The 15,937-nt window shown below is 49.3% G+C and overlaps 1 protein-coding gene across 1 annotated transcript in view; it reads right to left on the bottom strand.

Moving 5' to 3' along the window:
- Positions 1 to 4,419, bottom strand: part of LOC144138847 (cytochrome b-c1 complex subunit 2, mitochondrial-like) — a 42,510-nt gene extending 38,091 nt beyond the window's left edge. Inside the window, exons 1-3 of the mRNA XM_077671341.1 lie at positions 4,274 to 4,419; positions 1,785 to 1,862; positions 816 to 965 (exon numbers count right to left, since the gene is read on the bottom strand). Coding sequence (XP_077527467.1) covers positions 816 to 965; positions 1,785 to 1,862; positions 4,274 to 4,318 — 273 coding nt within the window. The 5' untranslated portion in view covers positions 4,319 to 4,419. The remainder of the gene's footprint in view (positions 1 to 815; positions 966 to 1,784; positions 1,863 to 4,273) is intronic.
- Between the last annotated feature and the right edge of the window lie 11,518 nt (positions 4,420 to 15,937).

Consider the following 15,937-nt stretch of genomic DNA (forward strand, 5'->3'; position numbering starts at 1 on the left):
TCTAGCAAGCGAGTTTTATTTTTTTATTTCACTGATATATTTCTCAAGTAAGTGAACCAGGCCATTTGGAACATCTTCAAGAATCTGTAAAGCCTTTCATATCTGAGCACGACGATCTTCAAGCCCGTGGGTCACGCATTGGTTAGTACCATAGGCATGTGTTTCGGTGTGAACCCCTAACACGGAGATGGCAAAATTACCTCTGAAAAGTAATTAAATTACATTACTCACTACTTTCCTAGAATTTTCTAAAATGTAATTAAATTACACTAGAAATTACAGGTGACCGAACGTAATGACATTACATTACTATTACTTTTCAAAAGTAATGAAATTACTTTGAAGTTACTCAAACAAAAATTCATCACTCATACACTACCGACTCATATACATATAAACTGCAATCTCAAAAATATGTGTTCATACACCAACTTATGTACAGTTTATTTACAGCGCCATACATTGATATGTTAGATATCTTTCTCAGAAGCAGTCGAGATTCAAAGTTGGCATCGGAAAGGCGTCCCCGTTTGTACAACAGAGTGTCTTTTGCCTTGCTTGCTGTAGTTGTGGGCTCCGAATTGATTCGGATCTCCTGAGGGGTATCTCTACCATATGCCGAAATCTCGAACACACGGGCGTTTTCGCTTTTTGCCTCCACTGCAAAAACGGCCACTTTGGCCGAGACTGAAGCCGCGTCCTCGAGCTAAGCAGAACGACGCCTTAGCCATTGAGCCAGCGCAGTGGTTAACATACAACTCACCACGCTAGACACATAGCCCAGAAGTTGAGCCACCCCGCCCTCCTCTACTCACCAGGCCGGCCGCGTTGCGGAGTGTGTGGGTGATGCCGAGGGTGTGGCCGTCCTCGTACCGTGCGCCAGCCTTCACCACTATGGCCAGCCGGGTGATGGGGGAGTAGTTTTCCAGGGTGGTCACTGTCAGCCCGTTGGGAAGGGTCGACGTCTGCGCAACCAAGAAGGGAGCACAAAGTCAATGTCACTGCAGTCTCAGCCCAAAGGCAGGCAGGAAATTGGCATGGCAACCTGAAGGAAAAATCGGTTTCTGAGAGACAAAAGTAAAGTGCGTGTAAACAATGAAGGAATCAAGGCTATTCAAAATAGCACCAACGTTGTCATGCCACGTGGTACTAAAAATAACACGCACACTCACCTATTTACTTCACATCTTCATTTTGCTTTTAAGGGTTTTTTTTTTAAAGGGGCGAAGCCCCTTAGTGGCTTGGGCTGTTGGCGTCTCCTGTCATCGTCGTAATCGTCATCTCATGTAGTCACGGTGCTAAAACACTGGGACACTCCTTTACGCCTCACACTACAACATAACGCATACTAAAAAAACACTGGCACACTCGTTTATGCCTCGTGCCAGAGAGCTTCGTGCTTCAAACACACGTACCAGACTTACAGCAAAGCTGTACACCTCACCCCCAGCGGTTTCATCTCAAAATGCCAAGGCGCCAAGAATACACTTATACACTGCATGCTCTGCCCTCCCCAGGTTTCACGTTAGCAAAGATGGCCCGGGATTTTGTGCTCCTTATTCCCTCCCTAGTGCAACTTGTGTGTGGTACCCGCACAGTATGGTTATTCTATGTACAAATTACTTGCATTGCCCTGCAATAAGCTAATTTGTTAGTCAGCACCTTTTCCTCTGACTCATTCACCTTGTTTTGTCATTTTAGTGCTTTTTCTAGTATGATGTCTAACCACAAAGCCTACCTGCTGCCCAGTAGCTTATCACAAAGGGCGTACCAATCCAACTCACCTCGACATCCTGCTTGGGCAGAGCCTGGAACGCCTGGCTCTGTGGCTTGGCAGCAGCCTGTGCCGCAAAGGCACGCGCCTGCACGCACAAGATGGACACCAAGCTTTACGTGCAGTCCACTGACTACTTACCACGACATTGTCAGTCATTACCGCCTCTCCCGCCGCAATTACCCCCCTGCCCATTCCCAGCTCACCCACGCGCAGGAACGCACATGGCGACTCCTCCAGACTCACACTCTCCCTTGCCGAGCAGTACTTCACCACATCCACCCGTCCCTTTACCCCTCCCCCAATTGTCCTGCCTGTGGCACACGCTCCACTGTACCCCACTCCATGTGGGGCTGCCCTAAAGACCCTTTCCCTCTAATTTCCTCCGACGAGCAGTGGGAGGGGGCGCTGGGTAGCTCCGACCTAGGGACACAACTCTCCCTCGTAGACAGGGCTACGCTAGTCGCCACCAGCGGCCACCTCGACCCCTTAAACCTACTGCAAATAATAAAGTTTTCTCTCTCTCTCTCTACTTTACCTTCAATTACAGCGGAGGACACCACGTTCTTGTCCACTACTAACAGGGGCAGCACAAGGTTAGGCTCTTAAACCTTTCTCTACCATGTACGAGTTTTTATCATCCACTCAAAACAGACCCCTTGGTTATTGCTGAAAATGTGAAATCTGAGCTGGTCTATGCTGCAGGGCCCCTTTAAACTTGTCACTCCCATAGAAGCTCGAAGCCAAATGAGCCTGTGCTAGATTTTACTGAGCAAACCTATGCATGAGATTAAAAGTACCAGTGCCTTTAGAATCTAACACCTTTCCAAAAATCAGCTGTTCAGGCTGCAAGCTAAGAATTGGAAATCTTTCACGAAATAGAATATCTTTATTATGACAATGAATTCTAACGAGCTCTCACAGGCGTGCACTGGCATCGGATGTGACGGATTGCGCGGACTTGCATAAATGGAGCAACGGTCCAGCCTCCTCTAATACCCGAAATAGCATCACGCAGGGACGTGGCCAAGGGGGGGGTCCCAAAAAACTTTTTTCTGGCCAGCACGTAAGCAAGTGTTTTGGAAAAACTTTCCCTTCCCTTAACCCTCCTCCCTTTCCCCACTCTCCCCAAAATAAATGTCTGGATACGGACTTGGAGTCATGTACAATTTCGGCTGTCACGGTGGCGCCACTGTAGGCAAGGTTTGCGCCTACTCCTGTCTTCATACTCCCTCAGCAAGGCTCCTTGCTCAGGGAATGACTGAAGCTAGAAAACAACAGGCTGAGAAAGTGCGTGACTGTTTTCGATATTTTTGAGATGCAACGAGGTTAATCCAACTGACTACGAGCTTGAGGTGCCCATGAAAACTGGCAATTAGCAAAAATGGGGCGGGGGGGACTTTGAACAGTTTGATTGTCCAACACCTCCTTTTTTAGGAGGCGTTGGATTGTCTTAAGTTGACTCTTTCTACCAGCACCTGAAACACGGATTGCTAAATCACACAGGGGACAATGTTTTTCATGGAAAGTGCTCACTTTATCTTTCACCAATATCTATAAGCTATGCTATAGGCAGTGTGTAAGAATAATTTATAGTTTTATACAGCTATCTTGCGGTGAGACTTCGTAGGAAGGAGCAGACGACTAATTCACAGCGTCCCATGACAGACTGGTGAACACGGCGAAATGAACACACGGAGTTTTTATAAAATACGATCGACTTAGTAGCACAGGCTCGAAAAACGCGTTCAAGAAACCCGTAAACTATAAAGTACTCCACTGTCGGACTGAAGCTGGTTTTTCGAACACCGCGACCACATCAACACTGCTCCGACAGGACTGCTAGCGCTTCGAAACAGCGGCTAAACACGAGCAAATAACCTGGCAAACATAGTGACGTACGGTACCGCAGGATTAGAGCTTTAGAGCAATAGATCTGAACCAAACACCGGTTACCGAAATGGTGCAGTGAAATCAGGCCGGCCACGAATCGCTTCAAAACTAATAGAACTGCGGCGAACACGGCTACGACTGCTGCAAGCCGGTGTATTCTCCATCTTCTAGCGTGGCGTAACCGAAAGAAACGAGATTACGTCCGACCTCTCGGTTGAAGCTGCTAACAAGAGCGATTTTAGACGCCGCGAGACTGAATGGGAACTTCATGAACATTGCGAGTGCTCCAGCCGGAAGGTGGTATCCTGCACGCCCTCGCAAAGTACGATCGCGTGAAAATGACATCGCGAAGCCCCTCATCATCAACAGCCCCACACCGATGTGCGCAGGAGTGAAAATAAGGTATGCCTGCTGAGTAAACAGCTCCACGAATGTTCACTCAGTAGTGACCCCCGCCGTTAACCTTCACAGGCGGCCGCCGGTCACGTTGGGCATGAAACCGCCCGGCGAAGCAGCCCTGGATCGGAACGTGCCCATGGTAGCAGCTTGTGCGTAATGTAGGTAGTAACAAAATGTTTCAAGACGAACGCGCAGTAGTATTCTCACCGCGTGCAGATTTAGACCAGGGATTCGGGTGATCTTCGCTGCCATGGTTGCACCACAGACGAGACGAAAGGTGAAAAAAAAAAAACGCAAAAAGAAAACTGTTAACACGAGGCAGTGGAGAAGAGTAATGTGTGTCTAGAAGCAGTTATGTAGGCAGCGTCGCGTTGTGGACAAAAAATCACTGGCAATACGTTTTATTTAGTTTTTTTTTAATTCCAGTTTTGCGAAGAAATAACTATTCTTTTTAACAGATAATTTTTGCACATTTACTCTATTTGCTGCTAGGGCGCAATACCTACCAGCTTACTCTATTTACGTTATCCTTATTCGCACGCTCTGTGCGATCAATACTCATTTTTGATTTCGCACGCGGCGTACGAACACAAATATGCGGACGACCTTGCAACATTGGCTGCTCTACCGCACAGACCTTCGTCAGAAGCAACGTTCATAAACGTTTGTGAGAAGGTTCTGAGAAGCATGTAAGATTGTACATCGTTACCATGGGGTTTCTTACAATAATATGTTACGGTAATACGTCTACCTACAGCGTGAACTCATTTATTATGAATATCTTTATTAACTGCGGATTAACTTTGACCACCTGGGGACCTTTAACAAGCGCCGAAACGTCGAACACACGAGAGGCTTTGCTTTTCGCCTCCACCAGAAAAGCGGCCGCCGCGGCCGAATATCGAAGCGGCGTTCTTGGGCTCAGCAGCACAACGCGTTAGCCACTGAGCCACCGTGGCGTGCCAAACGACCGAGCACCCAAACATGCTCGGTCGTTTTGGGGGTGTGTGCACGGGCGTGCGTGTGTGTGAAGGTAACGATTTCAAGCGCGCAATCTCTAAGGACAACGTATACCTACCAAATATTACACCTCACAGCCTTGAGGCACGGGCGGCACAAACATGCGAAAAAATCTTCCTTTCTCTCCTTGTTTACCTGTTAATCCTCGTCGCCATTCTGACCCACTCTGACGCAGGCTCTATGACGAAGCTCGCGCTGAAGACTACGCCGCCGCTATTGGCTGGTTCTCTTAAATGCTGCAGCCAATCAGCGTTCCCGGTTCTGGGGGAAGCCGCCGTGCCAATGTTGCCAACTGGAGGGTTTTCGCCCTACATGTAGCGCGTTTCAGCAATTTTCCCCCGAATTAGTTCCGCGGGACTGCCTTCACCATGTCCGCGCCTCCTCGCCCTTCCTCCTCGCCCTTCCGCGCGCGCAGGCGCAGGCGCTTCCCAGTCAACCCGGTAACAACGTAACCAACGGAACAGACGGACTGCTAAAACTCTCTATTTCAATCTGTACACAGAGAGCGTGGTGTAAATATATTCTGACACCGTGGCATAGAGCGTTCTGACACCGTGGCATAAAAAAAGAGAGCTATCGCAACAAACCCGCGGAGGACGCGGGTTCGATTCCCGGCCGCGGCGGCCGCTTTCCTGATGGAGGCGAAAAGCAAAAACTACCGTGTGTTTGAGATTTCGGCGCACGTTAATGATCCCCAGGTGGCCAAAATTAATCCGGAGCCCTCCACTACAGCGGGCCTTATCGCCTGCGTTGCGTCGGCGCGTTAAAACCCACAATCAATCAATCGGATCCGCAACAAAGCTGCCCTCCATGATCAGCATAAAGGACTATCGGCGGCACTACGTATACAGTGCCGCCGATAGTTGCAGAGCTTATAAGCTCTGCAACTGTCACTTGTATAGCGGTTCCGATGACGTCACGCAATTCGTATCTGACCAATAGTTAACGTAGGAGAGAACTAGTCCGAGATTCGGAAGCCGACGGTGAATGAATAAAAAATCTACTCTGTGCCGAAGGATTACCAACGACCGTGGGAACAGTCCAAGGAGTAAACCAAACAAGCCTACGCTTATTTGTAATTTGCGATTGAGCATACTTCCAAGTAAATCAGCAGAATGAGATTTGTAAGGGCTCTAATTTCGTTGCAGCGGAAAACACGGGGATGTCGATTTTTCTCCCGTAGGAGCACATGTATATTGACAGCAGATGGCAATTTCCCAACTGCGCAGTTCCCAACGGTGAACTACGTGATCCCGAAAATTATATGGAACTCGGGGTACGGTTTGAGTCAACTTAGCAGCTAATTGCCACATACAGTCGAACCTCGTTATAACGAAGTATTATCGGGGTAGTCAATTGATTTTTATATCCGATATTCGTTGAAACAGCAGCGGTAAAAATAGGCTTAACAAATCAGCTCTCTGGTTTGTGCAAAAATTCTAGATTCAAAACCGCATTATTCTAGGCTTCAAATCCACTACAAACGTGGTGATCCTTAGTTGGCTCCTTCGGGCTTTTCAAATTAAATGGACCGAACATGTCAACGTGAAATTGCAACCGAACAAAGCTGGTTTGACATAACAGGCCTGCATTATTTTTTATTTGATGAAGTATGGGATCATCATCTGGTGGCTTTGCATAGTACAAAGTTTTCACAGAGTTCACACGTAAGGGCCTTTTCTTCCGCAGTTTTGGACGTAGGGAGTTTTCACAAGTAAGTACTGAGCCTCCGCGAACCAAATATTTCTTCGTTACGACCAATAACGCGCTTTTATCGCGGTTTCGGTTTCGTTTTAGAAACAATAAGTGTCACTGAAATGAAGCGTGACCAACCAAAGTTTGGATTTAGTTTAGTTATAGCCCTAAATCAGCGTTCATTATAACGAGGTTCAACTATAACGAGATATTGTGTTTTATGATTGTCTCGATGAAACAAGAGTTACAGCTGTCTTCTCGTAATTATTCGATCAGGCTGGTTCTGAAACGGTGCGAGCGTGAAGTCTGGCTGCGCGTTGGCACTCCCGCACCCCCTGTCCTTCTTCTCGTTCCTGGTACACGCATGAAAGGGCGACCGGTAATGTGCGCGTGCTTGGCGGTAAATAAAATGAGCCCATTCAGTAGGGAGCGTGTTGAGACGGATTCAAAAGATGACCCCGCGCCGGCGCCGGTGCCCGCGGAGGCCGCAGACGCGGCCGCGGAGACGCCAGCGCCATCTCTCGCCCCCGCCGCGGATCCTCCCGCGGCGAAGTGCGAGGAGGTGGTGCCGCTCGTCGGCACCCCAGCAAAGAAAGAACTGAAACTAAAGCGTGGCAAACTGTTCGCATGGCGACGCAGTGAAACATCCCCCTCGCGAGGGGCACGATCAAATGCAGATCATTTCCGGGGGCGCACGACGTTAAGTAGTTTGCGTTACGTTAATGTTGTTGCACTTGTGGCAACTGCTGACGAGAGAGCGCTTGTCGGCAGTAATTTGAATGAGTCAACGCTATAAGGCGCGTTCGTAGCGTCCCATTCTGTGTCGGCTTTGTGGCGCAGTGGGTAGAGCACCATGTACATTGCGTTCCGCCCGCAGGGTCGAGGGATCGAAACCAGGCGCCGGGTAGTATTTTTTTTATATAGTGTCGGGGGAGGGGTGCGGACAACGACGGTGCGGACTACGACGGGACAACGCGGGTGACATCGTGAGTTACTGAAATGCTCTGCATTTAAAACACCAGCCAAACACAAGTTTGGGAAGCCCTTCAAGGAGGACACGTCTCTAGGGCAAAAACACAGGCCAAAACGTAGCTCCAGGAACCCTTCATGAAGACAACACAAAAACCTAGCTCTGTAGAGGAAAAATTTCCGTTCTACGCCGATCTATCCACGCACGCTTTATTCTAAAACCGAAACATACACAGCTTCGAGGTAAAAGCACGAAAGCAAACAAATAAAAATTACGCTTAAATTGGCATATGGATCGCCAAATAGTCATTTTTTAGCGTAGGTCGGCACGTAGGGCCAATAACAAAAGGGTGTAAGGCTATGGCTTCTTGAGGCGCCGTGTTGGGCGCTGCGGTTGGCGACACTACGGGGGACGCAAAACCACTTGTGCTGCCGCAGGCTGATGCCGCCTTTGCTCGCTTACCTACTTGGATAACGCGTGCCGCGAAACTTTCTGAGTGGGGCATCCACCTCTATCCCCTCCGCATTTCAGCCTTGTTTTGTCCACGCTGCTCGCACTCCGCACCGGTACGCAGTTCTAATATTGAGACCTGTACCGTAGAAGCGACCAGACAGCGTCGCTGGACCCTCAGCTGCTCATCCTTTTGTTTTCTATATTCTCCTGAAATTTACGAGCACGTGATATTTTTTGAAAGTAATGATGGAAGTGAGCGCTTGGACAAAATTTGTGCTCGTAATTTTTTCCTCGCCAAATCGTCCAGAGAGAAACATATCAGTAAAATAATGGCTGTACCATCCGAAAATAGTTTTTCTGTTTGCTGTTTACCTACCCGACATTATTGATATGTTCTTACACGATTTCACTTCAGCCTCTGTCAGTCATCTTTCAAAAACGCCCACCTCCCCTCGCGGGAACCCTGGTGTGATGCGACGCTGAGGGGGGTTCAAGCGCAAGCAATAAGCAACTGTCGACCGAAAGGCCGCCGGAGAGCGGCACACCGGTTATATGCGCAGCGCGCCCGAAGGAGAGGATACCGCAGAGAGAGGGAGTGCCGCGGCTATGACGCAACACAATCCAACACAATCCACTTTAATCCAATCCAAATCCAATCCCATCCAAGTCAAGCCAAGCCAATCGAATCCAATCCAATGCCCCTCGCGAGAGAGTGTTCAGTATCGGAGAGGAGAGGGGGAGAGTGGCTGCGGACAACGGACGCACGCGGGCAACAACAGACGCACGCAGGAAGGACAGGGCCGCCGACAAGAGATGCTCTGAGCGCCGCATCTAAAAATGCAGCAGGTATCAAGCGAGCGACACGTTAAACGAGATCCCCCGTGCGCCCCGAACTGGCGCCCCGTCGCGGCTAGGATACCCTACAGGCAAGCTGACAGACACACGTCGTAGAAGTGGGTGCGGCCAGGCTATGGTGCGGCGTTCGCCACTCGCGACTCGCGAGCAGTGACGTAAGGAGTGATGTAAGCAGTGATGCCGGCGCGCGCCACATAGCGGATGAATCCCTGAGCTAAGCGTCCCTATCGTTGCCATGGTTCCCATCGAAAAGCGGGCGACGCGTGATCGCTGCGCCGCCTGCCGCCGCTTCTCCGCGGTGCTTACGGGATGTACGCAGCGCAGCTGATAACAGCTCATGCAGTGTTTTGGTTCTCTTTCGCTTCTTTTAAATGCAGAGCATTTCAGTAACTCACGATGTCACCCGCGTTGTCCCGTCGTAGTCCGCACCGTCGTTGTCCGCACCCCTCCCCCTACACTATATAAAAGAAAATACTATCCGGCGCCTGGTTTCGATCCCTCGACCCTGCGGGCGGAACGCAATGTACATGGTGCTCTACCCACTGCGCCACAAAGCCGACACAGAATGGGACGCTACGAACGCGCCTTATATCGTTGACTCATTCAAATTACTGCTAACGAGCGCTCTCTCGTCAGCAGTTGCCACAAGTGCAACAACATTAACTAACGCAAACTACTTAACGTCGTGCGCCCCCGGAAATGCTCTGCATTTGATCGTGCCCCTCGCGAGGGGGTTGTTTCACTGCGTCGCCATGTGAACAGTTTGCCACGCTTTAGTTTCAGTTCTTTCTTTGCTGGGGTGCCGACGAGCGGCGCCACCTCCTCGCACTTCGCCGCGGGAGGATCCGCGGCGAGGGCGAGAGATGGCGCTGGCGTCTCCGCGGGCACCGGCGCCGGCGCGGGGTCATCGCCCTTCTTTAAAAGTTTAGTTCGCACGCCACGCAGGAACAATTTTTTTGCCTTTCGCGCCTTAAACATCGTGCTATTCTGATGTCTATAAGCAAATAGTACGTTGAGGGCCCTTTAAAAAAATTACACCATCTTCCCACGTTGGAATCCTGAGGGGATGCAAAGCCGTGGAGTAGTAGCGTGTTAATTGGTTGTTGGAGTAAAGACACCTGTAGTAGCGTATTAAATGTCTTCTTTATTTATCGAGTAGTGGGGAACGTTTTGCGGCTTCTCGTTCTCGAAGCGAGGAATCCGCTGTTCGACGCTGGCGTTTCGAAGCGTTGTCACGTTGCCGAACGCCATCTGGATCAGCTACTCGCCGCTGGCGTTTCAAAGCGGCTTCTCGTTCTCAAAGCGAAGAATCCGCTGCTCGACGCTGCCGTTTACGTTCGGCGTCGCGAGCTCTCCTGTGTGCAGCCTTGTCTTCGGAGGTGCTCGCCGTTCTGACAGTGTGCTGGCTGGCGCTAGTTGAAGGTGTGCCAGCCAGTTCACTGACGGAATCGTTGGGGTTCATTTGCAGTCATCGGACGGCGCATTACCGAAGAAGCCACTGAGCGGAGCGCGGACGGGTTTGTTTGCAGAGCAGAGGGAGTGGAAATGAGGAGCAGCGCGCATGCGCGTGATTGGACAGCTGGTGTGCAGAAGGGAGAGGAGGAGCAGCGCGCGCTAGCGCACGGGTGGTGTGGAGAGGAGGAGAGGTGCGGACGCCGGACGACGGTGGGTCGACTAAGAGATGCTTTGCATCTAAAAACAGCTGCGTTCTGGGGCGGTATTCTCGTGACTGTCCCTTTGAAAACGACCCTTTTCAGTCCCTTTCATCGTGACGTACTTCCGGTTAAACAGTAGGCGTTGGCAGTAGGTTTGCTGCGCTTGCGTTACGTCACTTCCGGTTCTTTGCTTTTAGCCAATCAGGGCTCGCCAAAAGGGACAAGTTTGAAAGGGACGCAAAAAAGGGACAAAAGTCGAGAAAACTGCCCCTGATTAGAGTTGTTAGAGTGCTCGAACGCTCCGAATATCTCACGCGCAAGTGAATTCTATTGACGCCTATTCTATTCTATTGAGCAGGACTAAGTACTTGCCTGTCTTGCATGTAAAAAGCCATCCGTTTATGAAATATTGGCTCTATTAATTTTATCATGTTGGAGGTCAGAGCAATCGGCCTTAAGTTGTCTAAATCGAAACCCTGACGTGGCTTTTTTTGGAGCAAAATTATCTTGGACACTGTTTAGTTGAGCAGACTGCAACAAAGCCTGAGTGATGAATTTATTACATTCAATACAAATAGTTCAAATTCCTCAGCCAAAAATTTAATAGCACCAACAGTCACGCCGCCAAACCCTGGTGCTACAGATTGTGTGATGGACAAGGCCTCCGTCAGATCACAAAATGAGAGTGGCATAAAATCATACGTTTCTGGAGGACTGATACGATGCGAGTTACTACAACGAGAAGAAAACCGAACCGCAAGTCCTTTAGCAGAGCGCTCAAGAATCCGGGCCTCTTCAGCAGAAGTCAAGACCTCTGATGAGGCCTGCTTGATAGAAACCGCCCGATTGCTTGCCATGAACTTATAGAGCGCTGCTTTATTTTTAGAATTCGAAAGAAAGTCATTGAGATTTGTAATGTAATCCATTTTAGCTTCATCAACTGTACGTTTGAACACTGATGCCATGTACTTATAGCTAATCCAATTCACCGGACAGTGAATGTGCAGAAGAGACACCAGAGCTGCTTTTCTACGGCGATAATCTCGACTGCAATCAGAGTTCCACCAGTTCAAGACCTTTGTCTGTGCGATCAAATAACTGTGAACTCAGCGCTTGTTTCTGCTGCTTGCAGACTCCATCGTCCGCTCAACATCTACAATGGAGTCAGTTGTCTGCATTGATGTAAAGCAATCCTGCAATGCCCCCTGATAAACTCGAGCGTTAATAAATTTTTGCTTTCTAACCTCAATTCTAATTAGGGGGTACCTACTGTAAACCGAAGTTGAAAATGATCACTGCTTGAACCGCAGGGTAATGTACCCCAAGACGCGACTTGTACATTGCCTGAGGTGAAGGTCAAGTCCAAGGGCGATCGAGATGTAGCACGCAAAAATGTAATTGCCCGTGAATTATGACCGGAAAGACGATTCTCTTCCAGCCAGTGCCAGAGCTCTAAACCACGAGAATCAGTTCTGAAGCCCCAAGAAACGTGGTGAGCATTGAAGTCAGCGGCAACAATAACTCTCGATTTACTGGATATAAAACTGTCCAGTTTCTCAACCCTACGGAAGCCTACCGGAAAATACACATTGACGAGGGAGATCGGAGGACTCTCATTGAGAACCAATCTAGCGCGAGAACTTCGCCTCCTGGGGACATCAGTTCCAACGACGTAAATTCTGTGACAAAGTTTTGAAGAAACCAAGGTTAGTAACCCACCTCCTCTGCTATTGCGGTTTAAACTAAAGGCCCAAAATTTCCCAAAGCAAAAAAATTGTTTTAGTAAGCCATAATTCTTGAAGGAGGGCAACATCAGGACTGTAATTTGCAACTAGACACTTGAGATCAACAAAAGAAGAATTAACGGAGCGGCAGTTTCACTGAACAACCTTCAGAGATGCTATACTGACTCGTGTGCTGTGGACGCAACAATGTTCCCCAGTATATCAGTGCCATTAGTTGCAGTCGTAGGGACGCGTTTTTGCTTGCTGGTTGGCCACGTGCAGCCTTAGGTTCATCTATAGGGGAGATACGCTTCTTCTGTTTTGTGGGGAGAGTCTTAGTTGTAGAAACGTCATTCACTTCCATGTCGTAGGAGTCGTCGATATCTACAGCCGGGGAAGCTTTTCCAACCTCGTCATTACTAGAGAGAGGGAGATAGAAAAAAAACTTTAATGAAAGCTGAAGAGGTCAGCCCCACTAACGGTAGGGCTTGCTACTCCAGATGGGCTGATTACAGTGAGGTGACAGCGGACAATAAAGAGAAAAAGAAAAGGAAAGAAAGAAAGGGGAGGGGAGGGGAAATGCACACATATATAAAATGTATATTCTCAGAGGGTTCACAGAACCTCTTCTAGCCCTGTTTGGCCAAATGTGTGGCCAAATCTCCACCACTTCCGGCACTGCAGTGGCATAGGCTCCAAAGGGTCAACCCTATGCACCAGCGGCCATGCCATCACCTCAGAGAGGCATTATAGTCCTGTAAAAGTCATGGTAATGGACGGGGTAGGGATCCGCCGTCCATTCTCCACTCTGCTACAGCGCTAGAATGGCGTCACACCTGTCATTTTGAACTGCTCTAGTACTTCTTCAGGGGACTGTGTGGCATCAACGTCCCGAACAATGCCCTTCACACAAGCGAGGTTCGGCGGAATGAAGGCGTTCACGGTAACCGAGAGAAACGATGTGCACTGCAGCAGGTCCGCGACACAATCTAGGTCTATCGATCGGCACAACAGGCCTGCCCTGCCATAATGCTTTACTTCCGAGATGGCCATGTAATGCTGGCTCACTAGTTTCAGCTGCTTTTGAAGGAGCTTTGAATTTTTCGCTCGAATCACCCCGTCACTAGCGGGGACAAATGCTACCGGAATAAGGTCTACGCCATGCCGCTTGAATGCTTCTAAGAGTAAGCTGCTTGAAGCCGATCTGGCCGACCAAGACGCCATGCTGGTCCCCGGGGAACCAAGGGCCATAGCCCTAATATCCCCCACCGCTACAGGTTTGAAACAATTTCGCCCAACTTTAAGATGATGGAATCAGAAGATGATGCGATAGCAGTGAGTGTAATCAGAGAGATTGGCGGACTCAGTGCGCACAGAAACGTTTTTAGCGTGAGCTGTTCCGCTCTGCCCTTACAGCGCGTGAATACTGCCTTACGCGAGCTCAGCATCATTGGGAAATAAACATCTTTGCTCATCTTTTATACCTCGGAAGAGTGCCTTTCGAAGCAGTTTCCGTAACATCACGCACCTTAGTGGCTGTTAAAATGTAACTTAAACTAGCCTGACCAAACCTAAACCTCACCTTATTTTACCGAAACTCGTCCTAAAACAAAACTAAACCCAAATATACGAAGGCTGATTAGGGGAAGTTTCAGGGGAAATGAAGAGAAAGCAATGGGGGGACGCGGAAAGGGGAGCCAACAGTGTTGTGTGTGTTACTGCACCAAAGCAGTTCCCAATAAAATGGTTTCGGTTTCAGTTTCGGCGTCAGAGGTGCGCATTTTACTAAGTTTATTTATTCGCATAAGCTCCCTGGTTCAGTGCGCTGAACCCCAAACACCGAGCATGGAGGCATATTGGTGTCTCCTTTCCCACGCTTCGTTTGTTTGTAAACACAAGCCAGCGCTTTGACTGGAGAGACCGACCGTGGCCCATACCGCCCAACTATGTATCGTTCAGAGGGTCATTTTAGATGCCACGCATCTCATTCACCCGCCTTGTCCCTCCATCCGGCGTCGGCGTCGTTGTTGTCGGCGTCCGCCCCTCCCCCATTCTCCTCGCCGCGCCAGCTTCGCTCTCCGCCGCTCACCCCCTCTCCCCTCTGATAGCGAACACTGTGGTGGTGGTGGTGGTAAACTTTATTCACAAAGGTAGAAGAGGAGGGGGTGGAGTCAAGGGTGGAATCCTATTTCCAGGACTCCAGTGGCGAAAGCCCCTAGCTTGGCTCTTTCCAGCAGTTCTCGCTGACTGGAGAGGTCCGAGCTGGACAGTGCCGCTTCCCAGGACTCTATTGATGTCTTGTAGTTCTGTTGCCATATGGTCGGGCAGTTCCATATAGTGTGGAAGAGGTCTGCCTTCTGATGGCATTTCTGGCATTCTTCGTTATACTTATCCAGAAACATGAGTGCTAATCTAGACTTGTGTGGGTAGGTATTTGTCTAAATTTTCCTAAGATTTCTGGCCTCCTCTGCGTCTAGTAGAAGATGAGGTGTCGGCATTGTTTTTCTGGTTAGTCGGCATAACCGGAGTCGGTCGGTAGCCGCACTGTATGGAGGAAGGGCGTATGAATGCTCAGACTCCCCGCGGTCCATGATTTGCCTCGCGAGGGAGTCCGCTTTTTCATTTCCTTCCAGTCCCTGATGGGCCGGGGTCCATATTATTTTGTGTTTGCCTTTCGGTGTCAGAGGCATTATATTCTTTGCTGTTTTAGGAATTATTCCGCAAATTAGGAATTCTAATTTCTCTCGTGGAGTCAGTAATTATGGTGAGATTTTTTTTTGTGCTCGCCCCACCTTATGGCCATTAGGATGGCGGTGGTTTCGGCTTCTTGTATGTTCTGTTTGTTGCTCATTAGGAAGTCTAGAGCTTTCCCGTCGCAGTTGACTACCACCGCTGAGGCGTTGCCACGGCTGTTAGTTGCCGCGTCGGTGTAGAAGGCGTCCGGGTCTTTACCGTATGTCTTCCTTATGTATCTTGTTCGTGCTAGTCTTCTTCCTTCGTTGTATGATTCATTTTTCGGGGAATCGGTGCAATTTTGAGGCTTGTTCTTTGTTGAGGAAACAGTTCTGTCGTTCTCTGTATGTACTCTGAGTGAACTGAGTACCCGGCTATTCTCAGTATTTCTCTTCCATTCTTGGTATTCAGTAGTCGTTCTTTCTGGGCTTCTAGGAGAGTCTCTGTGACCTCCCGAAAGGTGTTGCACACTCCCAACTTGTAGAATTTCTCATTTGAGGTGTATATGGGAAGACCGAGAGCTGCCTTGTAGGCAGTTCTGATGAGTGCGTCGACCCTCTCATGTTGATTTGCGTCGATGTGGTGGTACGGTAAGCTGTAAGTAGTTAAGGCTGAAAGTTGGGCTAGTTGGTGTTGACTTAGATGCATATTACCAGCGAAAAAACAGACAGGGACGAGGAAAGAAGCAGACGGGACACTCGCTAGTAGACGGGCGAGTGTCCCGGGACGAGGAAAGAAGCAGACGGGACACTCGCTAGTAGACGGG

Source organism: Haemaphysalis longicornis, unplaced genomic scaffold (genome assembly GCF_048455015.1).
Source record: "Haemaphysalis longicornis isolate Haplotype H1 unplaced genomic scaffold, Haemaphysalis longicornis Haplotype H1 scaffold_5, whole genome shotgun sequence".
In the NCBI taxonomy this organism is placed as follows: Eukaryota; Metazoa; Arthropoda; class Arachnida; order Ixodida; family Ixodidae; genus Haemaphysalis; species Haemaphysalis longicornis.